General features: G+C 39.2%; 1 protein-coding gene across 1 annotated transcript in view; it reads left to right on the top strand.

Moving 5' to 3' along the window:
• Positions 1–1,798: 1,798 nt before the first annotated feature.
• MYRFL (myelin regulatory factor like) overlaps positions 1,799–26,526 on the top strand; it is a 59,124-nt gene continuing 34,396 nt past the window's right edge. The window contains exons 1-8 of the mRNA XM_008172404.4: positions 1,799–2,195; positions 8,781–8,871; positions 12,883–12,950; positions 13,041–13,308; positions 14,424–14,515; positions 16,468–16,618; positions 22,362–22,557; positions 23,928–24,004. Coding sequence (XP_008170626.3) covers positions 2,150–2,195; positions 8,781–8,871; positions 12,883–12,950; positions 13,041–13,308; positions 14,424–14,515; positions 16,468–16,618; positions 22,362–22,557; positions 23,928–24,004 — 989 coding nt within the window. The 5' untranslated portion in view covers positions 1,799–2,149. The remainder of the gene's footprint in view (positions 2,196–8,780; positions 8,872–12,882; positions 12,951–13,040; positions 13,309–14,423; positions 14,516–16,467; positions 16,619–22,361; positions 22,558–23,927; positions 24,005–26,526) is intronic.

Raw genomic sequence — 26,526 nt, forward strand, 5'->3', positions numbered from 1 at the left:
CTTTTGCCAGCAGCAGACAGCTGATCAGGATGCATGGAACATGGCAGACTTACCCCACATAAACACTTTGGGAAAAACAGTAGCTTGTTTTTGATCCTGACAGCAGCTCTTCATTTACAAATATCATAAGATTATTGGTGGGTAAATTGATTATCAAATTAAAATGTAGAGACAAAAAAGCTTATATTGTTGCTCTAATTATAATAAGCACTGAAGTAGTAAACAGATGTTTCATTTATTATGAAAGATTCTGAACATACATAGTTTCCAAGCGATTTAACCACTAAATATATACTTGCAAAAGCTATCTAATTTTTGCACAAAAGTAAATCGAATGAGTTGCAAGATTTAATGGAATAAATGTGCATAACACAGTATTTCAGGAAGTGGGGGGAGGGGGCTGATGTAGTCATTCTAATAGTAAAATACCATTTTTCCCCAATCATTCTCCATTGCCAGCAACATATTCATTGAAACCATTGGCAAAAGGATTTTTTTATGTCCTACCACTGGTTCAGTGGTTTCCACCGTAGAAAGCTGGATGAATTTTAACATTCAATGTCAAAAGCTTATTAATATTCTGTTAAGGGAATAATAGCGTAAAGTTCTGTTTAATTGTTTCTATTTTTCAGTAGTTACCAGTTCGTGGTTATCTTTCTGTGTTATACACAGAAATGCTTGCTAAAGATCTTAACTTATCATTATTTCTTATTTTGAGTATTTGAAAGATGAAACTTTTCTGTTGAAATCAAACCATTTTCAGAATTACTTTATTCTGTAACTGAATGATACCTGATACCTAAAATTCTACAATTTACAAACTGATTACAAATAATGCTCATCCCAGCAGAAAAGCTGTTTTGGTATCTGGTACTGTGTAGGCACAAAAGGAATTTTTTTTAATCTCTGTAAGTTTATCATGCACACTTTTTTTTTTTTTTTTTTTTAGCCAAGGACTACAAAGGTATACCCAATGGGTTCTGGCTTCCATGAGGCAGTGACCCTGGCTATTAGTCTGGTCTCAATAAATTACCACCCTTTAACACTGATCTGCTATTCTCTTGTCTTCTTTCTTTCCCCCGCTCTTTAAATCCTATTTCCTCTCTATGCAGTTGTTATAGTGTAGTGTAAACTTTATGGTTAAGAGACCAGCTTCTTAGGAGAAACTATGCAGCTCTGTGACTGGATTTAAAGGGTTACATAACAGCAATTATATCTTAACTTTTCTGTATCAGGCCTTCATATAGTTTTTTTGAGTTTGCATTCAAACCTTGATATTCCAAGCCACGTGCCTCTTGGAGTTACCCACCATACATAGATATGGTCGATTTCCAGTTTAGTCCTTGGGGTGAGACGGAGCAAACTTCTTGGAGTGCATACAGTGTTTTTCTATGTACATCAAATAAATGAGGAAAGGTGGACTGGGTGGTAGTGCCCTATATTCAGGAGATCTTGGGTCAGTTCCCAGCTCTGATGCAGACTTCGTGTGACCTTGGGCATGTTGCTTAATTTCTGTGCTTTAGTTTCATGATTGTAAAATGGGGATACTACTTCCCACAGGCATATTGTGAGGTTAAATTCATATTTATGAAACTCGTATATAATGCAGGGAGCCATAATAAAAATCCAGATAATGCACAATTACGGTAATCAGTGGTCGTTTCCTGTTACATTTGATCATATCAATTTTCATCTATAGTACTTACTCATTTACACATAAATACACCAGTGTGGAAGGACGAATACAAGATAAGTAATTTTTATTGCCTTCTTGCTTGCGCATGTGTAGCTAAGGGCATTACTGGGGGCAAAGGTCCTTGAAACAAGGAAGAAATTAGACTAGTTTTACATAGTTTTCCACATGAAGTAAGGAAAATATGCCTTCTACAGTTTTCCTCCTAAAGTCTTGTCAAGTTCTTCCCTGCGTGCGGTAGAAGCTTTGAGTCCATTGCTTAGCATTAATTTTGAAAGAATCAACTTCCCTGGGGCAAAGACAATCAATCCTCTCAGGACGTGTTCTTTAGCAGCAGAATGACATGATTATGAACAGTTCAAAAATACATCAGCTGGAAAAGAGAGGACAGTGCAACTGTTTAACAGTCTGATGTCCCTAAACTTGTGAAGAAAAAAATAGATTCTCCTTCTTGTCATGGATGTGGTGGGAGAAAATGAGGCCCTGCAGCAGTTCTTTGAAGGTAAGAATACAGTTTCTAACGTAGCTCAACCATTTCTGAAAGAGAAACTATTTCAGATGGTATGTGCATCTTAATAAGACATAGTATTAATATTTTTAATTTTGAATTTTTAGTTTGGGGAAGAAAATATGTGGAAACACTTAATATTCTGATATTTACATCAAAGTTCCATGTAACAGGATGCAAGAGTAAATGAGGACTAATGACATAAGAGCACTGGAAGGCTTCCTTTATGCTCTCCTTTATACAGCAGAGATAGAAATAAAGGAAACCATGATCCCCAGGAGTTCCCAGTGATGAATGACAGGGAGGAAAGTACTAGGGAATGGCTGGATCTCCTCGTAAATGTCCAGAGCTCTTTAAAGAAAATGCTCAGGATATGGCAATGTCCATGGAGCTTGAGAACCATTTCTCCCCACCACAGAGTGGGAGCCAAACCCTGCTCAGCATGATGTTATTCTATTGAAGGTGACTGAACATCATTTTCGTGGTGTCATTAGTCCTCTCCCCTGGACTTTTTTGGGAGGCTGTAATCTGACCTTCAACTTTGTCTAATTTTCTTTCAGTAAAAACTTCTTGCCAGATGTCACACTGATTTCATCATCAGCCAAACCTCACTACAGTCTCCACCTTTCCTCTTCTCCATCACAGTTAATATGCATTTTAATACGGCCAAATGTAAATGTATACCTCTAGGAACAAAGAACACAGGCAATACTTACAGGATGGGGGGTTCTATTCTGGGATGCGGTGACCCTGAAAAAGATTTGGGCGTCATGGTAGTTAATCAGCTGAACATGTGCTCCCAGTGCAATACTGTGGCCAAAAGGGCTAATGTGATCCTGGGATCCCTAAATGGGAATTTTGAATGGGAGTAGAGAGCTCATTTTGCCTCTGTGTTGGGCAGTGGTGTGACTGCTGGTGTATGTCCAGTTCTGGTGCCCACAATTCAAAAAGGACGTTAAGTGGGGAGAGGTCAGAAAAGAGCCACGAGAATGATTAAAGGATTAGAAAACATGTCTTATAGTGATGGGCTCAAAGAGCTCCATCTATATAGCTTAACCAAGAGTACTTACATGGGGAACAAATATTTGGTAATGGACTCTTCAGTCTAGCAGAGAAAGATATAACATTATCCAATGGCTGGAAGTTGAAGCTAGACAAATTTCAGACTGGAAATAAGGTAAATTTTTAACAGTCAGGGTGATTAACCATTGGAACAATTTACCAAGAGTAAGGTAAAACTCCATCACTCACAATTTCTAAATCAAGATTGAATACACTGAAAGATACACTCTAGGAATTATGTGGGGGAAGTTTTATGGCCCGTGTTATGCAGGAGGTCAGATGACATAAGTTATCCCTTCTGGCCTTGGAATCCATGAATATTTCCATTCTTTGATTTCTGTAATCAAATAAACCTAATTTCTCAAGTCTCCTAACACTGAATGCAACCTGTTCAAAATGGTTGTTCAAATTTAGATGATAGACAAAAAACATGCTACTTCCTTTTTTTTTTCTTCCCTGATTTTTCACTTTGTCAAAAAAAATTAATTTGAATTGGCTGGGATATTTGTTCTCACTGCCATAACTCAGATGTAAATACTCTTGATGTGAAACTGGACCTTAGTGTAATATAAAAAAGCCTCATCCGATACATTAACTTATTTAGTTAATAACTATAGCTCTTCCGTTACCCTGTGTTCCTTTTATAAGCTAAGGAGTTCATACTATTAATGTGAATCTGAGAAAAAATATATACTGAAAATGAAAGTTAAACTGTTTCTTCTCTTTGCTTTCAGATTTAATTTTGCATTAAACAGACTGGTGGGTTTCTAACAAACCTTGCATTGTACTAAGTAACTGTTAGATACTTTATGAAAATCAGGAATTTAATCTGGGAGGTCTGTTGAAAACTATGTCTAAGCATGCTGGAAGTACCTACAGAGCACCCCAGAAAGGTCACTTCCAAAGCAAGGATTTAGAAGAACTATGAAGCATACACTGGTGACTTCTGTGGCAATGATAATGCAGCAATGGAATCTCACCCTGGGAGAATTGCAGCAGCATTTTTAGCGGGCCCCACTTCTCCAACTATAATCACTAAGGGTTTTAACCCTTTAAGTATACTGGATGTACAGCATGTGTTCTGGGAACTAGATGAAAGCTTTGTCTTACAATTAATGTCAAGTAACAAGACAAAGTTTGGAAAGATGTTTCCTATACAATATTTGTTCTTCTAAGTAGAGTGAGTTAATAGCATACCATTGTAATACAGGTGTTATACAGAGCAGTGCTGGTAAAAGGCTGAATTTCATTTTCTGGCCAGTCACGTATTATGAGTCAGGGTTACAAACAGCTTAATAACCTTGTCATATGACAAGAGTTGGTGTTCAGAGGCCAGTGGCTACTTTTAAAGCCACAGGTAAAGCACAAAAAGGAGCAAGTATGTTAGTTGGATTTTGCTTCAATTTAGGGTAGTTGTCACACTCACTACATATGATGTCAACTACTATTCTATTCTTTGTAGGTATCTATACTGCACCCATTACCATAGTATTTGAGATAATTTTAGTAGTGTAAAGAGACTACACATCTATCACGTGTTTTGTCCTCTTTTGCTCTCCCCAAAGAGAGAAATGTATGGAGTGGAGTGTTTTGTTTTGGTAGTTAAACGTATCTGTTGCTATGTGTGTGTTAGAGAAGGCAAGGTCAAAGAAATGCACCTTTCACTTGGCAAGGAAAATGGTGACATTTGTGATGCTCCTTAGTTCCTAGGTAGTTCATTGCACAGGCTCAGACCACCTCCAGAGAAGGTCCTGTCTTCCCTCAGACAGCTTTACTCTTATTGTTGAGAGTTCCATTGTGCCAGAGGAACTGCTGAATTGACCACAATCTTTGTCCAGGAGCTTTAGGTGATGTTTTCAAGCCCAGACCATGGAGCACTTTGAAGATAAGGACCGAAACCATAAACTGGATTTGAAATTCTATAGGAAGCCAGTAGAGAGAGCAGAGGACATGTCTGATGTGTTCACAGCAGCCTGTGTTGCTCAAGAGAGTGCTGCAGCATTTTGACTAGTTGGAGTTTCCTAAGTGCTGAAGGTTTCATGCCCAAGCATTTCACATTGCTGTCGTCCAGCCGAGAAGTGCAGAAGGCACGCATAACGGAAGCCTGGTCTTCATCTGCCAGAATGGGTCTGACTTCTGCCTAGGCAGGGCTGTGGGGTTTGGAACATGTGTTAATAACATCATCCGGGGGATCTTATAATTTCATATACAATGTTGCTACACATATTTTATCAGGACAATACTGACCAGCAAATTATGAGGTTTCCAATGATACTTTACAAGGCATACTTTGTACAAAGATTATTACAATGGCATGTAGGGTGTGAACACATGTATTCCATCAAATACAAACTTTTTTGTCATTAATGTAAGCAGATATTATTCCAAACAGCTATGAAGTGTGTGTGTGTGTGTGTGCTCACGCACCATTTTTAGGTCTCTTCGGATCAGCGCTGTTTCACGATTGCTACATGGGTGGAGTGGCAAACATTTTAACACAATTTTTGCCAGGCACAAGTTTAAAGAGAAAATATTTCAGTGTTCACAGGTGGAAATAAAGAGCAATTTCTACTTGGATGAAAGATTGGAAAATGAAAAAACAAAAGGATGACTGAGGCAAATCTTTCCTCTAAACAGGAAAGTCTTATTTGGGACATATTAGAAAAAGGAGATATCAAGTTCACTCTCTGAGAAAATACATTGAGGGCACAGTAAGTCTGGGAACAGGCACCTTAAAGACCTTGTCTGTCCTTTTTAAATGTTCGTGTTTAACCTGTACAATGAAGTGGTCGTAAAAGGTTTTTGTTGTTGTTCTTTGAGTGTTTGCTCATGTTGATTCCATTCTAGGTGTGTGCGCGCCCACGTGCACAGTTGTTGGAGACTTTTGCCTTAGCGGTATCCATAGGGCCAGCTGTGGCGCCCCCTGGAGTGCCACGCTCATGTGTCGGTATATTAGGTGCCAACCCTATGCCCTCTCAGTTCCTTCTTACTGCCCGTGACGGTTGGTTGGAGTGCCTCATCTTGCTGTTTGCAAGAGCGTTAGCAGTTCTTCATAGACCTTTGTTCTACCTAATCTGTACATAGTTAGTTTTTGTAGTGTTAAGTTAGAGTACTTAGAGTCCCGGCTGGCACTTCGTCCCCAAGCAGAGCATGCCCTGCTCGCCTGGCTTCAAGTCATGTGTGTCATGCATCAGGCCGATGCCGATCAGTGACCCCCATGACAGCTGCCTGAAGTGTTTGGGGGAAGCCCATAGGAGGACAAGTGTCGTATTTGTAAAAACTTTCGTCCTCGCACATCTTGGAACCACCCTATAAGGTCTTCAACAAGGACAAGGTCTAGCTGAGACTGCACCCGGCTTTCCTGCCCAAGGTGGGGTCTCAGTTTCATTCAAGCCAGGACATTTACTTACCAGTCTTCTTTCCAAAGCCATATAAGTCAGAGGAGCAGCGTAGACTGCATCCCTTGGACTTTAGGAGGTTACTAGCCTTCTACATTGATCGAACCAAGCCATTCCGTATGTCTATGCAATCAGTGGCTGACAGGATGAAAGGTCACCCTGTATCCACCCAAACAATTTCTTATTTAATCACCAGCTGCATCTGCTGCTGCTGCTACGATCAAGTGAAGGTGCCGCCCCCGGCAATTGTCACCACCCACTTGACCAGAGCGTAGGCTCTTCAGTGGCTTTTCTGGCCCAGATGCCTATCCAGGACATCTGTAGGGCGGCCACCTGGTTGTCTGTCCATAAATATATGTCCCACTACACACTTACCCAGCAGGCCTGGGACAAAGCTAGTTTCAGTAGGGCAGTACTGCAAGCTGCGAAACTGCACATTCTGAGCCCACTTCCGTAGATACTGCTTGTGAGTCACCTAGAATGGAATCGACGTGAACAAGCACTCAAAGAAGAGGAAAAAAAGAAAAACCTATCTTTCGTAACTGTTCTTCGAGACGTGTTGCTCATGTCCATTCCATTACCCGCCCTCCTCCCCCTCTGTCAGAGTTGCTGGCAAGAAGGAACTGAGAGGAAGTAGGGTCAGCGGTGCCTAATATACTGACGCATGAGTGCGGCGTTTAAGGGGGCACCACAGCTGACCCTACAGATACCGCTAAGGCAAAAGTCTCTGACTGCGCACATGGGCCTGTACACACCTAGAATAGAATGGATGTGAAAGGTAGGTAACCATTTTTTCTGTGTGTTTACCATACTTGAAATGTTAATGATTCCCCCTAGGTTTTGCTTTTTAAAATTTGACTGTGGTGAAAGAGGGAATGTCAATCACACCTCTTCAAACTATTCAAACTCTTCCCTATTACCTGTTGTGCTGAGGACAGTAAAGCTGGGATTCTGTAGCAAACAGAAGTAACTCCATTTTGGTAACGAGAGAGTGATTCCTAAATACACATTTCATAAATTGCTTTGTGATCACAGAACATAGTAGAAGTTGGAAGTAATGCTACAGCTGGGCGCTGGCAGGTACATAGAAGGGAGTTGTGTAAACTGACAGATGCAGATTTGGGTGTTGGCAGTTAAATGATGTCTAAAGTTACTAGCAGAAGTCATCTCAGGTTGAGAAGAGAAAAAAGTAGAGCAGAATGGAAATTAAGAGCATAACCATTTACACATGCAGATGCCTAACAGTGTTGTCCATGCAGTCTTACTTATACTATATTTATTATGAGCCCAGAAAGGCCACAAAGTATTTTTAAAAGTAAGATTGTTTATCTTTCTAGGGAGTTCCAGCTGACTTTTGAAAAAGTCCTTGTTAATGCTATAGACCTTATAATCATAAAATCCATTTATAGCCTCCAGTTACTAAGCAACCAAGGACAAAGTACTGAACCTTTCCACTCATTACAAAATTCTATATGTTAGTGCTTTGATTTTGTAAGGAAAATATCAGGAAGACAACATCAGATTTCTGATATTTTGTTCTGTTCTTCTAAAGTTAAACCAATTCAAAGGAAAGTGGATTTTATGTGTTTCAAAGTGTTTCAAAAACAGTTTGACAACCCAAGTCTAGTAATGGAGTAAAATATTAGAACCCCTGATTTCTAAACTAGTTGCTTTGTATTGATAACTGATCCCAGCAGGCAGATGACTATGAAATGAAATAGTCTTCAATACCTGCATTTTAAGGTGCAAAGTACGGACCTACATCTACCTACCTTACACTTACGTTTCATTGAATGATGTATGCAAACAATGGTTCTCGAAGTGTGATGTGAAGAAAACTTCTTATGTCTAGAGCTGCTCTGTCATCTCCCACTACCTGTTCCATGCTGCCCACTGCTTTCCACATTTCCCATCCCTCCTTTCATACTGGGGCTAGATTGGCACATGCAATTGTGGCCCTTCTATCATGTGCAGGAGGGTTTTGTTTGAAGGCAGGGGCGATGTGGTTGTCTTCTGTATACATGAGAAAGTGGGCTACAGCATTCTGCATATTCTGGAGTATTAGGATCTGGAGGAACCATGGACTGAATGTCAAATCTTTCTTTGTTTTTAATTGAAGGGCAAGATGTGCATGGAGCCCTGGAGAATGCTATGGTGGATACAAGTATGTTAGAAGAATTCCTTGGCAGTGACTTGGAATTTGGAGCCTTGTACGTATTAGCAATGAGAACTGAACTTGTTAGCACCTTTCTTGGGTTCTGTTATCACAACATTGCTACCATCTGAACACAGCAATCACACCTCAAATCCCATTCAAATCTGTGTTCTACAGAAAGTAACTTGATCAAACAGGAGCCCTGATCCTGTCTTGAAAATAGAGAGGGAGATGGCAATTGAAACATGATTTTCTTATAAGGTACAGTAAGTTTAAAAGGGTGGATGATACTGAAGGATAGGCTCATTGATAACTTTCACATTAGTTATTGTGGTAAATTTAAAGGTGTCAAACATATTACTTTTTGTGTGGATAAGAACTGCTGCTTCCATCCTAATGTCCCTTTCATAATTAAGAAATGACTCACTGATCTCTTAAAAAATAATTTGTAAATTACAATGATACACCATTCAATAGAGCATAACGGAGGACAACTTACTATGGACCACAAATTCATCAGACCCTAAAACACAGATAATTCATCCAAGCTGCCAGATGACTGTCCTTTAATACAAAAGATTATTATTCACAGCCTTAAACCTGCCAACACCTGGTCAAAGGAAGTTTGTGGGGGGAAGGGTAAAACCTCACGCCATTTCTCATTCTGGACATACACACGCACTGCACAGATTTACAGTGGGCTAAGTAGGCTATTACTGACCCATTTTCATTAATCAATTATGAATAAACTTTATCTAAGTTCGCAGGCAGAGAAATATAAGAATATAAGGAATGCTTTACTTGAACACTTCTGGTCTTAGTTTTTAGTATCACTAAGCATATAGAAAGAACCAGATTACAAATTATTAAACCTCCTTTAAAATGAGACTTCACTTCTCATCACCATATTGTATTGCCAGTTAACATGTTAAATAGGAAAAGTCTACTACTACATATCTATTACAGTAGATATAATATTATATACCTGTAGATAACTGCTGTATAATCATGCAACTTTTAGTTATATAATGTGCAAAATATCAAATTTATCAAAATAAAATGTATCGTATTTTGGGGCTTAACTGATTTTTCACTAATGAAGTGTAGTGACATTTTATTAATTATTAGATTAACAGTTCAATAACTATTCTTGTCAAATTTCTGTAACTAAAATTACGATTATCTGCATTGAAGCATAAAAAACAAAACAAAACAAAATCTTTCAGAGAAATCCATATAAATCACATAAAGAGCCCTGGCATATTTAAAATACAGATAAAAGAAAATTATATGCAATTCCATGCAAAATAAAAGTATATTAATAAAACTTTTTCTCTGTTTTTTGAAAGAAGATATTATTATTATTATTATTATTTATTATTAAGAAGGAGCAAGGATACAACACTAATACAAAAGACGACATGCATGGTGCAGTGAATATAAAAACTGTCCCAAATAAGTTTTTGGATTTACATTTTGAAATGATCTTTAGGAACAATGCATACTATGTTGCAAGCACAGAGTAGAATCTCACTGAGTTGCTATTATATGCTTTTTAAAAATTGAGTGCCATGGATACATCATCTGCATTTCTCTCCTTTTGCACAGTGAAGCTGAAGCAATATGTGGTTTTCCCCACCTTTTTGCATAGTAAAGGCAAAAAGTGAGAGGCAAATGAAAAGTAAAACATTGAATTTTTGTTTCCCAAGTGGATACTTAATGGCTGTACCAAGTTTGTGATTCAAATTCATTTAAGATATATTTTTTTTTTAAAACACAAAACAATGGTATTTTCCCAACTTAAATCTACAGTAGTTTCCTTCCTATTTCAATGACTGTTTACTTTCCTTTCTCTAGTAGTGTTTAAAATATGTTGTTGGACTTTCATTTGAAATATTTTAATCAAAAACAGAAATTAGGTGGGCACCTGAGGCAATGTTTGAAACCAGGAAACATGCATACAGTATATAGAAGGGAAGTTGAAGACTTTTATAGATTTACAGTTCAAATTTTATGAGGCAAATCAGTTTCCTAACTACAGTTTGTTAAAAGCTAGAAAACAATGTTTAATACATTAAACAGTTTTTAAAAGCTCTAGAAATATCTCCTTACTCTGAAGAAAACTTTAAATGTTATTCATATACTCATTTCTTAATGGACATTCACCAAGTCAAATCTGCCCAAAATGTAGGTTTTATAAATGTGACATTTTATAAAACCAAGAGCAATAGAACGTTGAAATGCACCAGAACATGTAAGTGAAATGAACTGCAAACAAAAGTGAAACTGACTTGTCTTTCAGAGTGTGCAAACTAAGACATAAAAATTGAACAGTATAAATAGTAGAATGTAAACTAGATCACTGAAACTCTATTTTAATCATAAAAGTGTTTGCAATAGAGGTAAGGGCATTTTTGTGTTAATATTTTTAACTTAACAGCATCCCTTTAAATAATTGCTTTCTATTTAACCTCCTAGCAGGGCAGCAGGTGTTGTACAAGCAGATAGTGCTCCTACCCCGCACTCCCTAAAAAAATCCCTGTGCAATTAGCTTTCTTTTATTAACCTATTTATAAATCCTAAGCATCAATTTCTCAGGCAGTGTTTCAAAGTAGAGATTGAGGCTGAAATTTACAAAAGAGCCTATGGGAGTTAAGCACCCAACTCTGATTGAATTTCCATTTCCATTTGGGTTTAAACAATTCCTACCTTTAACTGAGGGTCTCTTCCAGTTCTGGGTAAATGATAATGTTATTGCATAAGCAATTCCCTGACTTGGGCTCCTTTGAAAGTCCCAGCCAGAGTGTATGTGTGAGAGCTGCCTTTCAGCCAATGTCAGGAGTTGAATGAGGGGTGGGAGAGGCTTCTGCAGCTTGAAATGAAGAGACAACCTCTTAAGATGAGAGCTGTAACAGACCCCATGTTGACTGGGCACACTGGGGACACATAATACACTGGCTAGTGGGTTACACATGCAGCTTTTATCTTTACGTAGGCTGGCCAGATAGCAAGTGTGAAAAATTGGGACGGGGGTGGGGGATAATAGGTGCCTATATAAGAAAAAGCCCCAAATATCGGGACTGTCCCTTGTGGAAGTAGAGAAAGGGATAAAGGGAATTTGAACATAGAGATCTTAGTCTCGCGTTATTAGAGTCAGTGTCAGCCTGACTTTGTTAGCTTCACTCTTGCTCTATTCCTAGCCTCTGGCTTGTTGCTCCAAACTCAGAGTGAGGACTCGTTTTTCTCCCACACTCTATAAAATCAGGACATCTGGTCACCCTATCTTTACAGGCCATTTTAATGTAGTGTGATGTCAGAGACTGGCTTGCATGGTTATGAGCCTAACAAAAACATCATTTATAATGTATTTTAATTCATTCAGATTTCTAAAATGCTACCATAGGCACCAAGACCGCTCTGGGCAGCTATCCCGACCCTAATTCAAACAAAGTGGGAATGGGGTTTAATACATGGTATGAATAGCTGGTCTTAAATGATGAGGTTGCACTGGCTTTTGTGGTTTTGCCTCAGCGGGGCTGTGTGCATTTAAAACAAAACAAAACAAACCTGCCAATCCTCTGTATTCCTGAGCATTTGGGGAGTTAGCTATGAAAAATACAAATATTGGCCCTCTGTTAAGGTCTTCCAAACTGAACTGAAAAATTATGTGGGAATGAAAAATGAGTCAAAATAGACTGCCTGGGGGCTCTGAGAAAAGCCCACATCTTGCCTGGAAACCCGACCCTGAACTCCCTCTTTCCTAGTGAGCTTCAGGGACCTAGCTCTAGTTTCTATTTTAATCAGACAAATACAGATTCAATCCCCTTCCATTGTGTCCCATGCCCTCTCCACTCTTCCTACTTTGTGTCTCTTAATTTCCACAGCTCTGAAGTTCTGGAGGCCAAAGCTTAAGCCAGAACAAATTTTTATAGGCAGACCAAGCCTTTAAGGCTACCAGGTCCATATGTTATGAATTACTCATGTGGTTTGAGGTAGTTAAAGACTGGCTCATGGTTATTATGCATTTCTTTTCATAGTGAAATAAAAATATCCTTTTCATCTCCAGGCAAAGCCAGTTACCAGAGTCCCCGCCAGATTCAGGATCAGAGCCATATTCTCCACCACAATTGAAGGGTGGGTTGTGTGAGTTCTAATCTTGCTGTACTATTAGCATTTTTGCTATTCTCTTTGTGATTTAAATGTTTCATTTGTTATTCTTTACAGCTTTACATTATAATGCTTTAGGGCCCACTGGACTGCGGCCGTCACTTTCCTTCTCTTCTGCGGGGGCACCCGATACATTTCCTTGTAGATACCCTGAATACCCTGACAGTTTCTCTGACGTGAGCACCAATGGATATCCCGGCGGTGTTCCCCAAGACTGGTGTCTCAAGACAGATAATGCCGTGTCTCCCTGGAATACTTCTATATCCTCCAGCTGTCTGAGTTTAAATCATTCCTACCTTCAGCCAAGGGCCTCTCATAGTTCTGGGTAAGGTATAATTTTATCATGTAGGAAGGAAGGCAGATACAGAAAAGGGAAGGTGACGCAGCTGCTTTTAAGAGCTGTATGGTTTCAGACTGGAAAGAACCACGTGTAGAAAAATACCGATGGGTGCAAGTTTCTCCACATGGTGGCTCTGTTTAGACATTTATGGGATCCTTATCGGCTATTGTTCTTTAAGCGCCATATTTTAAAGATTAAAAGTCAGATTAAAACCAAAAGCAATTCAATTCAAGAAAAAGTGACAAGGTTAGAGAGAGATTGTAAGCTAATGAGTACCTGGGATGGCAGAAATATCTGGTATTTTACAACACCCATTTAAGGGATTTTATTTTCATGAGTTAACATTCTGACATGAGGCATGAGAAAAACCAGCTCATCTTACTCGTATAATAAAACCGAATACTCATTATATACTTGATATAGTTTTCAGCCACCAAAATGTGTTGGGTGCTTAATAATAAAACAAAGATTAAGGCAAAGCCCCTTTCCCTCAGTGCCTAATCAAAATACCTTGGCAGGGAAAGGGTAACCATCTCCCAGGTTGTGGATTGGAACCTATTTTGGCTTATAGCCCTTGCCCCTACACCTGTCTGGGTGGCAAATACAAGGTCTCAAGGATCTGTATAGTGGCAGATCCTCCAGCCCTGTCTCTTCCCACATGTAGAGCTAGACTCCATGCTGCACAAGAGGTGCAAACACCCTCAAGGGCTCTTCATCATATCCCCTCCTCCTTATATAGCAGAACCACTGTAAATGGCCTTTTTCCTTATACACGGAGGAAGGAACAGAGTTTGTCCCTGCTTGACTAAACCCATTCAAGAATAAGGCTGGGATTTTAGTACAACTGGCCCAAAACAAATGCAATCTCTGTGGTGTGCTGTGTGTGTAAAACTTGCTTTAAAAAGGGTGACTTCCTTGGTCACATGGAATAAAAAGGACGCTGGTATTTAAGACTGAAAAGCATAAGTCACTTAATTCAGTAAAAATAAAACAGAATCAGAACTCAAGTGAAAATTCTGTTAGAAATCAGGTAGTTGGGTGTTATCTTATAACTTTAATTATTCTGTGGAGTAATAATGTACAATGTATTTTTTTTTAAGTATTTCCCTGGCATCATCTAAAAAGAGAAGGCACTCACAATTGTTAGAAGATGCCACTGATTCTCCACCATGGACTAACTCCTCTCAGCAGGGTAAGTGTTTCATATTGTTGACCACTAGGACATTTTGACAGTCACGCTAGCGCTGGCTCAGAAAAGATAACAGTATTAAACCTGACAGTACAGGCTCCTTCAAACAATTCTCTTTGCTGTTTTTTCAAAAGTGAGGAACTATCTGTTTTTGCAGGTTACAGATGAAGCTTTAAATGTTCACACTCACTGAGTGCACTCATCAGCCAAAGGGTTCTGTCCTTCTTACATGCATGAGCTTGTGGAACATAGGGGATTCTGTACTCTGTTGACCTAGTTGACACAAAGTCGACTAGGACATGGAAACCATCTTGGGTTAGCTTAACAGGTGATTAATGAGGGGAGGGCAGAAGGAAGGAAGAGCATGCATTTCAGCTTCACTCGCCATCTGATTTGACAGCTCCCGTTCTTCTGTAAAATGTATCCATATAGGGGTCTGACAAAAGCACTTTATTGTTTTTCCCCCAACATTAATGTAATTCAGAGTTTTATCATGATGAAAATGCTGAGTCTATAATAGTCCATATGTACCAAAAGACTCATTGGGCTTCTTCAGGAATGGATCAACTTTGGCATATGAGGTTGTATGTGACCAAATAGTTAGTTCACACTGAACAATTTATCTGATGAATTGAAGCCTTTCAATGAGAAGCTTGCATTTAGCTGCGACACTCTTGCGTAGCTTGAAAGCTTGTCTCTCTCACCAGCAGAAGTTAGACCGATAAAAGATATTACCTCACCCACCTTGTGTCTCTAATATCCTGGGACTGACGCAGCTACAACAACACTGCATAGTCAGAAGCCTGTCACTCTTTCAGACTTATAAGTTATTTGAAATTATTCAATCAATTTTTGTGGTGGTTTCTTTTATCCACTAGTATATGGATTGACCAGAAACCTTTCTTTAAGTATCTGTTATTTGAGTAGTGTTGGTAAATTGTGATTGGTCAGATGAGTCACACGGTATTGCTACTGTTCCTGATGGAATGGATAAACAAGCAGTTGTGGATGCTTGCATATGTGACTTTAAAATGTTGGGTTTTAATAATGGCGATACAGCTTTGAAATTTGCTCTGTGCAAACATTTATGTCAGTAAAACCCAGTGGCTCAATTTTAGTGGACTGTGAACACACAAGGGGCTCAAACATGGCAGAAGGAAATTAGTTTAAAAATCGAAATGAGTAACCAGAGAACGTTGTTTGTAGTATTCGCCCAGCTGTCTGTCAGAAACACAGTTATTGCAGCTAGGGGCTCTGGGCTGCAATTATTTCAACAGTGCTGTGCTCTTTCTGTCACACCATGGTGCCTCAGGCCACATACGGGTTCTTAGATTGCTTGCTCACTGTAGTGTGCTCTGTTTTCCAGGCTGCATTCCATTTATTTGTCTCCCACATGAAGTGCTCCTCAGCCTTCATGACATGTGGAGCATCTCAAGCATCAGCGTTGACCCTGGCTGCTTCAAGCTGATGTAATTGGCAGTCTGGGATGTTTCTCATTATAAAGCATTAAACAGTGATTGGCCAGCCAATGAATGGCTGAAAGTTGCTTTTTTTTTTTTGCTATGGAACTAAATACTTGTTCATTTGGACTGGTGGATTATTTTAAGCTTATTGCAAGTGGGGTAATTGATAATTCTAGTATTTCTTCTTTCTTTGCTGGATCTTGTCACAAAATGATTATTTCAAAAATTAAAATGCTTAGTGAACAAATGATTTTTTTTTTGTTTATGTAAAGTTTTTTGGTATAAGAATTAAAAGCAGTGCTACCTGAGTGATATCTTACAGAGCATGAAAGGTAAAAAAACAAATGCTCTGTGACAATAAAATACAGCAGGAAAATATTTTTGGAATAGCTACGAAGGAAAACAAAATTTTTTTTATTTGCTGGTCTTCTGCAGTGTTACTGGCTAGCCCTGGCATGTAGCAAATGAACAATCGCTTTTGTCTCTTCACAGTGACAGTAAAGGACTGTGGCACTGAAGAACAAGAGTATGACAGCGATGGACAGAATGTAGCAGCTGTGGACAAATGTTATCAGGCTCTAACGTGGCAGCCGTATCAAACTTCTCACTGGAGTGGCTTATTTAACTATAGTTACGAAAAACTGTAAGCATGGATGTTTACACTTGGATTTATTTTTGTTTGCATTGAGCTGCTGAAATAAATGGTACATGTAGTTTTCAGAATGAAACTGGAGGTGGGGAGAAAATGTGACAGTCAGAAGTGAGGATGAAATTGCAGAGAGATCTGATAACCAGATTTTAAGGAATCACTGAATGTTCATGCCAAGCAGTCTGATATATTTTTTGTCAACACAGCAGATGGACCCTAAATCAGGTGGATTCAGGCATAAGAACACTTCCAAGCTAACTTAAATAGATTTGATTTTTTTTCTCCTTTTGGCAAAACAGATTGGAACAAGTAACTATTGTACATACTGAACATCACCTTCCCATGGCTTAAGGCCCTCTTAACGTAGTTACCTTCATTATTTTGTTATTGGTGCATGGGCTCTTATAACCTATGTTACAAGGTTTTAATATTGTGCACCTGTTTTAGAGTTTGCCTGTACAGACACAGAATTTTGCAGCAGCAACAAAAGGGAGAAAAAAACCTCCCCAGCATCAACACACCACCTTGGGAAAGGTCACTCCAAGTTCAATGCCCCCTCCATCCCCTGATTTTCTGTGTTCTTGTATTCAGAGAAATTTTTTTTAGCGGCTGTCCTTCCATGTTAGCTTGTTTATCCCTCCAGAGTTGAAGTAAACAATTAGTCACTGTGCACAGTAGAGAAGCCTTTTAAGTGCTAGTGTTAGCTTGTATTTTCCTCCAGCTCTACCCTCCTTTCTGTCTCCAAAAATAAAAAAACACTTGGCAAAAAGAACACTTTCCAAAAAAGGTTACTTTGGGTGTATCACGTTCAGTCCTGAACACTAGTGTCTCCCATTTATGCACACACAGCACTGTAGCAGCAGTATGAGGTGTGGGTTTGTTTTTTTATTATTATTATTATTAATATTTTTAACACCACCCCACTCTGAAGGGACTGTCTTAAGGGTGATCCAATAGTTCAATGTCTCTGCCTTTCAAACCTTGGTGCCTTTGCTGGGAAAGCCTACAAGCCTCCCAGTCGGCTTGTAGAGGTGATTGTGGCCTGGATACCTCTCCACGAGGAAGTGGCCTTCCACATCCAATATACTGCATATCAACTTTTGGTCCATGTCTACATTTCATTTGTGAATTAGAGGTGATAGGCTCTGAATCCAGTTTTATCCGCTATTTAATCCCTGATATGTTCAAAACTTAAAACTGATGTTCTAGTTGCACTTTTTTGGTGCATTATATCAAGGAACAGATACCAAGATGATTACCATAAAAATACCTAAATAGATAAATTATGACCATTATTTGGAAAAATGGATTATAGTATCACTTAGGGGGATTATCATCATTTTTTTTTTTAGTATAGGTCCGTGTTAGTAGTCTTTCTCCCAAGATGCATTGTAGTTATGATCTGTATACAGAATTTCTCTGTTTCCTGATATTATATCCTGTTTGTGTCAAAAGAACATTAGTATTATCACTGCTAAGTCTAGATAGATTGTTATTGATCCTAAAAAATTTACGGTTCCCTCTTTTTTTAGAATTTTGTTTCTAAGAAAAAATTACCATTTTCTTTTCACCTTCATAGTTTACAGCAGGTGGGATTCCATTCTGAAACATGTTGTCTCAAGTGCCAATTTGTTCTTGTTACAAAAGCTAAGATGAGATGGAGCTAAAATTCTAGATCTGAAAATTCCCTTGTTCTGGGAAAGTTTAAATCTGAGCTGTGTGGCTTTGGCATCTATCTATCTATCTATCTATCTATCTATCTATCTATCTATCTATCTATCTATCTATCTATCTATCTATCTATCTATCTATCTATCAAACTTCTAAAATTTCAGCTAACTCTTAAGTCATGGGTTAAGATTTTCAAAAGTAACTGCTGATTTTTGTGGACCTCGGTTTTGGGATATCCCATCTGAAACCCCTTAAAGCAGCCTGAGTTTTCAGTGGGTGGATACTCAGGACTTTCAGAAAAGATGGCCTCTTTTTGGTTTGGACACCCAAAATTGCTAATTATTTCTGAAAATTCTGGCTATTGAGAGTTAGTTTTTCAGCCTTCAGCAGTCAGAATATTAATGCTAATTAAAATAAAATCAGGCGGTGATCCTGCAAACACTTCAGGATGTGCTTAATGTTATACACATTAGTAGTCAAATTAAGTTCAATGGAGCTATTCATGTGTGTAAAGTTAAGCACATGCATACATTTTTCCAGGATTGCGGCCAGTATATATTTGAGAAATCAGTAGTCTTAACTGCAGGAACCCAGTTCATGTAATCTTAAACTCACATGATCTGTGAAATGAATAAACTGCCTAGAGACTTCAGATCAAGAAAATGAGAATAAATCTGTTTATTTTTAATTCCTAGCTACAAGTACAAAAATTAGAAGGAGAAAAAAGTAATTCAGTATTTATTTGGGGCAGCCATTCTCAAACTGTGGGTTGGGACCCCAGAGTGGGTCGCAACCTTGTTTTAATGGGGTCACCAGGGCTGATGTTCGACTTGCTGAGGCCCGGGGCCAAAGCATGAGTCCCACCGCCCAGGGCTGACGCCCAAGGGCTTCATGCCTGGCTGGTGGGGTCAGGTTTCAGCTTCAGTCCTGGGTGGCGGGGCTCAGGTTACAGGATCCTGCCTGGGGCTTGAAGCCCTTGGGCTTCAGCTTTTCCCCCCTGCAATCCGGGGTGGTAGACCTTGAGCTTTGGGTTCGCCCCCATCTCGCCTGGGTGGGCAGGGCTTGAGCGGGCTCAGGTTTCGGTCCCCCCTCATGGGATCATGTAGTAATTTTTGTTGTCAGAAGGGGGTTGTGATGCAATGAAGTTTGAGAACCCCTGATTTAGGGGAAACAGAATTATGTATTTATAAAAACAAAAACCCTAATCTGTTTATTTTCTAGTGCAAAAATGTTTATAACTCCCTTTAAATATTTAAATCCATTAGTTAACAAACTCTCCCCCACTTGCTGTCTGTCTATTTAATTTGCTGCTGCTGCTAAAAGATTTATTTACAGCTATATTTTAAAGAGATGGGTAAGGCATTGTTAATGCACTAGAAATGGCCTCATGTCATGGCTGACTGATTTCATAACACACGTACAGGGCACGGTCCTCCAATGTTTTATGCGCATGATTATCCTTTTTCATGTGAGCAACTTTACTGACATCATTTGGACACTTGTGCATAAACCTTTGCATGGCCTGGGCCTGAAGGTTCTGATCCTGCAACCCCTCTGACCATGGAATGGATATCGACTTCAGTGGCAGCTCCATGTGTGGAGGGCTTGAAGGATTGGGGATCTCAGTCTGTGATTTAACTCTGTGGATCAGATTACACCTCCCCCTAGATGAGTGGGAAGAAAGGTATGAGAGAGCATTTCTCTTCCGCTCCCATACACCTTGGGCCAATGGATGGAGTCCACACAGAGTCCCTCCCAGAGCTGTGAAAGAAATACTGTTGGGTTTGCTAGCAACCCAGGTAGAGGTGTGCTGATGTCAAGTGGGTGAGCAGGGCCATGGCCCAAACCCCTCACCTCCTCTCCTGTATTCCAGGAGAGTTGCACTGGAAGAGCACTGTCAACATTACAGAGATGCCAGCACTCCAGCAGTCTGCCTCCTCCCCAACCGCACCACGGCTCAGACTCATAAGAAACATAACTGAGCCCTAGTTAGGCAAAGGAAAAGGCTGACCACCCTCAAATCCCAATAAAATTCCTTGCAAAATCAGGGCTAGATACTCCATGTGTTTCTTAACTGCCTTATGAAGATGTACCTGGGTACAGTAGGTAAGAATCCAAATATGACAGTATTCTTCAGAATAACCTTCAACCCAAATTTCTTGACCTGTGTGTCTGCATTTAAGCAAATGTTCAGAAATTGCTTTAAATTGTCAGCTTATAAATTGGCATTGCCTTAACCTAGAAGAAATTTCAAAATTTATATAAAAAGAACAGGAGTTCTTGTGGCACCTTAGAGACTAACAAATTTATTAGAGCATAAGCTTTCGTGGACTACAGCCCACTTCTTTGGATGCATAGAGGTTTAAGGAGTTTCTTCAGCAATAATGCTTTTAAGACCTGATATACTCATTATGACTTACGTTAAAAAATAAGTGAATTCAGAAGCAATATGGTAGTTTATGAAGCCTTTTTAGCTTTGTTCTCTATGCCAGAAAATCCATGATTAAAGTTTGTTCAACAGATAATAAAGTCTTTATAAATCTTTTGTAAAATCTTTATATTAAATCCTTCCAACCTATAATGAGCAAATGAATGGATTAGTTTTGAAAAGCTGTTATTAATGGCTGTGCTAATGAGGAGTTCCATAGTGGAATTTGATCATCAAATCTGTCATTAATGAGGAAAGTCTTTCTTCATATCAGGAAGATTTGCCATGTAGTCCTGTTACTTCAAGATTATCAATCACTTACTTCAGCAAACTGCAACCATTGTCTGGGATGGCTAATTCGCTGGCTCTTTCTGGAAGATCTTTTGATCTCTTTGCCTGATGTGCTCTGAATCATGGAATATAAGGACAGAAAACTTCTCTCTCTAGCTGATAAATTATCCCTTCCAATAAGTAGAGTAGGGTTCCATTACTTTGTGGATGAGGAACAGCATTATAAAACAGTGCTTTATTGAGATCTTTCCAGAGTGCATGTGTCAACATTTGTATGTTTGGCCTGAGTAAAACCCTACTCCACTTCAAAAGCTACTGTGAAAGTGTTTGGTTGTAGGAATTCCGGAACAAAGCAAGATGTCTACCTGGCTCATCTGCATGTCAATAAACACAATGCATTTTTAGCTCAGTTACTTATAGTGGTGCTTCTTGAGCTCTGGGAATAAATTTGTAAGCGAGAATTGTGTAAACTTCCCCCACTCTTAACCTTCATATATGTAAGGTGCCAGAGTAGAATTACAAGTCAATTTAAAAAGAATTCCTATTCCTATCCGTATGAAGATAAAAGAAAAACACATATAGATCTGTTGCTTGAGATTACATATAATCCCACTTGAATTTCATCAGTAGGAATCAGTGTAACACTGTTGCAAAAAAAAGTGAACATCATTCTGGGATGTATTAGCAGGAGTGTTGTAAGCAAAACACGAGAAGTAATTCTTCCACTCTACTCTGCATTGACTAGGCCTCAACTGGAGTATGGTGTCCAGTTCTGGGCACCACATTTCAGGAGAGATGTAGACAAATTGGAGAAAGTCCAGAGAAGAGCAACAAAAATGATTAAAGGTCTAGAAAACATGACCTGTGAGGGAAGGTTGAAAAAATTGGGTTTGTTTAGTCTGGAAAAGAGAAGACTGAGAGGAGACGTGATAACAGTTTTCAAGTACATAAAAGGTTGTTACAAGGAGGAGGGAGAACAATTGTTCTTCTTAACTTCTGAAGATAGGACAAAAAGCAATGGGCTTAAATTTCAACAAGTGAGGTTTAGGTGTCGGACATTAGGAAAAACTTTCTAATTGTCAGGGTGGTTAAGCACTGGAATAAATTGCCTAGAGAGGTTGTGGAATCTCCGTCATTGGAGATTTTTAAGAGTAGGTCAGACAAACATCTGTCAGGAATGGTCATCCTGCCATGAGTGTGGGGGACTGGACTAGATGACCTCTTGAGGTCCATTCCAGTCCTATGATTTTATTATTTATTTAACTCCACCCAAAGGAACATGAGCAGGGTTTGTCACTGAAATGTACGTTTGCTTACTGCAGCTGTTCTTTATTCCTGTTTTCGTAGCCCTGATGTAGGATACCACGTTGTCACAGACAAAGGATTTAATTTTTCAGCAACAGATGATGCTTTTGTATGCCAGAAGAAGAACCATTTCCAGATCACAGTCCACATTAGTGTTGTTGGGAATCCAAAGTATGTCAAAACCCAGCTGGGATTGAAACCTATTGAAAAGTTTTACTTGAAAACTTTTGGAATTAAGGTAAGTCTCCCTGTGCTTTTAATTTCTCTTCACTATAAGTATGTGATTAGCAATTAAGAGCAGAAGGAATAGTGCAAAAAGCATTTGCAATCATTTATTTGAATAAAAAACAGAATTCATTTAATTACTGATGACCCTTTTTGTTAGTTTTTTGGTGACTGATGGAATGAGCAACATTTTGTTCATCAGGATGTGTTCAGATAATGGGATTCTTGTGCATACTTGGGCAGATGTGTGCTGAAGGATGTAATGTTTGTACAGTTATCATGATGACACTGATTTCCCTCCTGTTAGTTTGTCATCCAATCAGGGAATGCAGATGGTACCATGTGACTTAGGTGGTCAATCACAGACTATGAATTAGGACTAATTGAAAAAAGTAGTTCACAAAAATGGTACAAATCAAATTCTATTCCCAGACAATCTACAAACAGAAAAAGGGCTAAACTGGTCATTATGAACAATTCGGCCAGCTCGATTTATCAAGCTTACTGTATACATAAACAGTGCAGGGGTGGGAGGAAGGTACATGGTTTGAGTGTGGAATGATAGTTTAGAGGAGAATTTCTACAAAACAAAAGTGGAGGTCATCTTTGGTTTATGGCAGATGCCTGAATCTATGAAATTTAACCAAGCTCTCTCCAGCCCCTCAAGTGGGACCCAAAATTTCATCTCTCATCCTCAGATGCCTTTTGTGTATAGCAATGCTCTTATATTCAAGTTCCCTTCTGTGTGGAAGATTTGCCCCAGCTTTTATTTACCAGAAGAGGGTAGTGGTTTGAAATATTTGTATAAGCATTTTTACAGCATAGTTAATAACTTTGCTTTGCTTCATGCTTCTTAGAACTCTAATGCATTGTTAACTGGTGGAACTCACTGTCACATGGTATTATTGGAAAAAGAGCTTGACAGGATTGGGAAAAGGTTTAGACATGTCTAAAAAAAATTCTGGCATTTTCTGGTTAGTATAAATATTTATAAAAGATATCCACACTCATGCTTCAGGACATAAACCACCATTAACAACTTGGGATCAGGAAGAAACTTTCCCTTTGACATATTATTGCATAATTTTCCATGATAGAGGCTTTACGCCTTCCTTTGAAATGTCCGTTATTACTAGCTACAGTGGGATCCATGAGTCTGGACTTATGAAACACTGCTCTGAACAGGTGGCAATTCCTGTCACTATAGATGTGGTTCCACAACAATTGAGTGAGTTTGGTTTTCTAATTAATTTGCATATTGACTTTTGGTCTATTCTCACTATAACCCTTTATATTTATTTGTGAGAAAATTATCCTTTTAAAAGTGTAACCGGTTACGCTTTTAAATTTGTACTTGAAAAGGTTATTTCCTTTTAACTATAGGTGGACGCCCCAAATCAGATAATCACCATTGAACAGTCTCAGTCGGACCGAAGCAAAAAATCTTTCAATCCTGTTAAGTAAGAATTTTTCCTCCTCCCCATTCCCCTCCCCAGGTATTGTTGTTTCATGGCAAATAGATGGTAATTCTAGGCCTGGCCCTACAGTCTTTATTCAAGCAAAACTCTAATTGACTTCACGGAGTCACAAAGTGAGGAGTACATGTCAGCCCTGGGACAGGAGATGTGGGGGATGCTCCAGCTGTGAGCTCCGCCTGAGGGTGACAGCAGGAGCCTGAGACAAAATGTGAAATAATAGCAGTGGTGAAACTGACAAGAATGTCAATTTCATTGCTGGTAGGCTTCCCCCTGTGAAATTGAGCCATCAGCCCTGGTGGGTGGGAGGGCTCCAGCTATGAGCCCTGCATGGCTCAATGCCCCACTACAGTCTGAGCAAGTGCTCCTGGTGAAGACGTGCACCACCAGCAGAAGGAGGGCAGTGTGGACACCAGTAGCTGATTTAATTACTGCCATGGCTGACCTAACTTAAGTTGACCTAATGCTGTAGCGCAGACAAGCCTGAAGTCAAACTTACTGAAAGCCTTTTGTACTTCCTCATACTTCCTTTTCCTCTTGCTGCTGATTGTCAGGCTATTTGTGTCAATATCAGACATCTCCTTTCTAAACCTGCTTCCCCTGATTTATTGCCTGATATCATCATCCAGTGTTGCAACATCATAGCCATTCTGCTGAACTGTTAATGTCTCAGTTGGTTTATGTAAAAAGGCCTTTGTCTCTCTGAAACACAAGAAATCCTTTTTTTTTTTTTTTTGGGAGGGGGGGGGACTTTGTTTTTGGTAAAACATGTTTGCTAGAGGATTCTTTGAATTTTGATGACATATATGCCTTTATTGTAGCAGGGGGCCAATGGTTGTGTAGAAATGCACATCCCCCCTCACACCAGCAACCAATCCAACAAAAAGCAAAGAGACCTGAGACTTTTAATTTATATGCAAAGCTCCTCAACACTTAGGACTTATACCAGAACAACAGTGTTTGGAGGAGTCCCTGGCAGCATGGCTCCATTAGAACCCCAGAGCACTAGAGAGCCAGAAGCAGAAGAGGGAGCACTGGAGTTGATTTGGAGATGTAGGGCACAGATGGCCTGGAAATCTCCACTGATCTACAAGATCTGTGTGTTCCAAGCACTCAGAACTGCCTGTTCCATCTGAAGTGCAGGGGGATGGTTAAGGAAAAGGGCTAGGGGAAGTGTGCACGTCAAACCCTAGTCCTAATGCGGGAGAAGTTCTGCAAGGATTTCCTCTCCTCTGGCTCCCTCCTGTGTTCCCCGTTATTTTTTATAATGAAAGGCAGGAAGAGCTGGTCCCATAATATTAATCTAATAATGTATAGATCTAGTGGATACGGAGTCTGCTTTATTTTTCAGTTCAAATCCTATTGTTTGAGTTTACTTAAAGTCTGTCTTTCTCTGTGTCAGATGGATCACTAAAAAAAATCTATGTACATTTTTGAAAAAGTAAAAATAAAACAAAAAAAGCCCTTTTAGCCACAGAAGCAAAATATAATGTACAGCAGAACAAAACATAACAAAATCTATAGGGGAGTAGTTTCTGTCTAGTAACCATTGCCCAGGGATCAGTGTGTTTATATCACATGTATCTTAGTAGTTTGACCTCTGTTAAACACTTCCCTTTTGTTACTAGTATAAATATTTTAGTTGCAATCATGGACTGGAATTGACTGCGTCCTATGACTCAACATTTTCTATCCTGTTGGCTTGTGGTATTAGAAATTTTGATGAAAACAACTCTTTCACACAGCACTGTGATTTCTAGGTAAATTCATACCACTTTTCTACATGGATAGAAACATCTGACCAATAACATTTTGGATGTACAACATGCCAAGAGAAAAGCAGCAAAATTCCATAATATAGAAGAGCTCTGTGTGGCTCAAAAGCTTGTCTCTCTCACCAACAGAAGTTGGTCCAGTAAAACATATTACCTGACCCACTTTCTCTCTCTAATATCCTCGCACTGACATGGCTACAAAAACACTGTATGTCATATAAATATGACATAGAGAAAAATTGCCACATTAAGTTTCAGAAAAGGTTACATCTCCTATTCAAAAATCCACAGCGGTGAACTCTGAATTAGGAAGTGGGGGACAGATTAGCCCGTAGCCTTTTCTGCCATGGTTCTTTTTCTAGCTACCAAGGGATAGATTCTCAACTGGTGTAACTTGATGTAGTGCCACTGAAACTGAAAGAGTAATATTGATTTACACCAGATGAAAAGTGAGCAGTTGGACTGTTCTTTGTCAATGAAAAAATGTTTGATCAGATCATCATTACATGCAACAGTGGACATGAAAATGCAAATTAGATATAGGTAAAAACAAACAGGAGAGAAATTATGGTTTAATTAATGTGTTACTTTAGGTTGAATGATATATGGTAGTGCCCTAAATTAGCAACGAATACCCGTGTATGTCAATGGGCCTACTATGTGCGGCTCTTGGTGCAGAGATTATAGAATCATAGAATATCAGGGTTGGAAGGGACCTCAGGAGGTCATCTA

Source organism: Chrysemys picta, chromosome 1, assembly GCF_011386835.1.
Source record: "Chrysemys picta bellii isolate R12L10 chromosome 1, ASM1138683v2, whole genome shotgun sequence".
NCBI classification, from domain to species: Eukaryota; Metazoa; Chordata; order Testudines; family Emydidae; genus Chrysemys; species Chrysemys picta.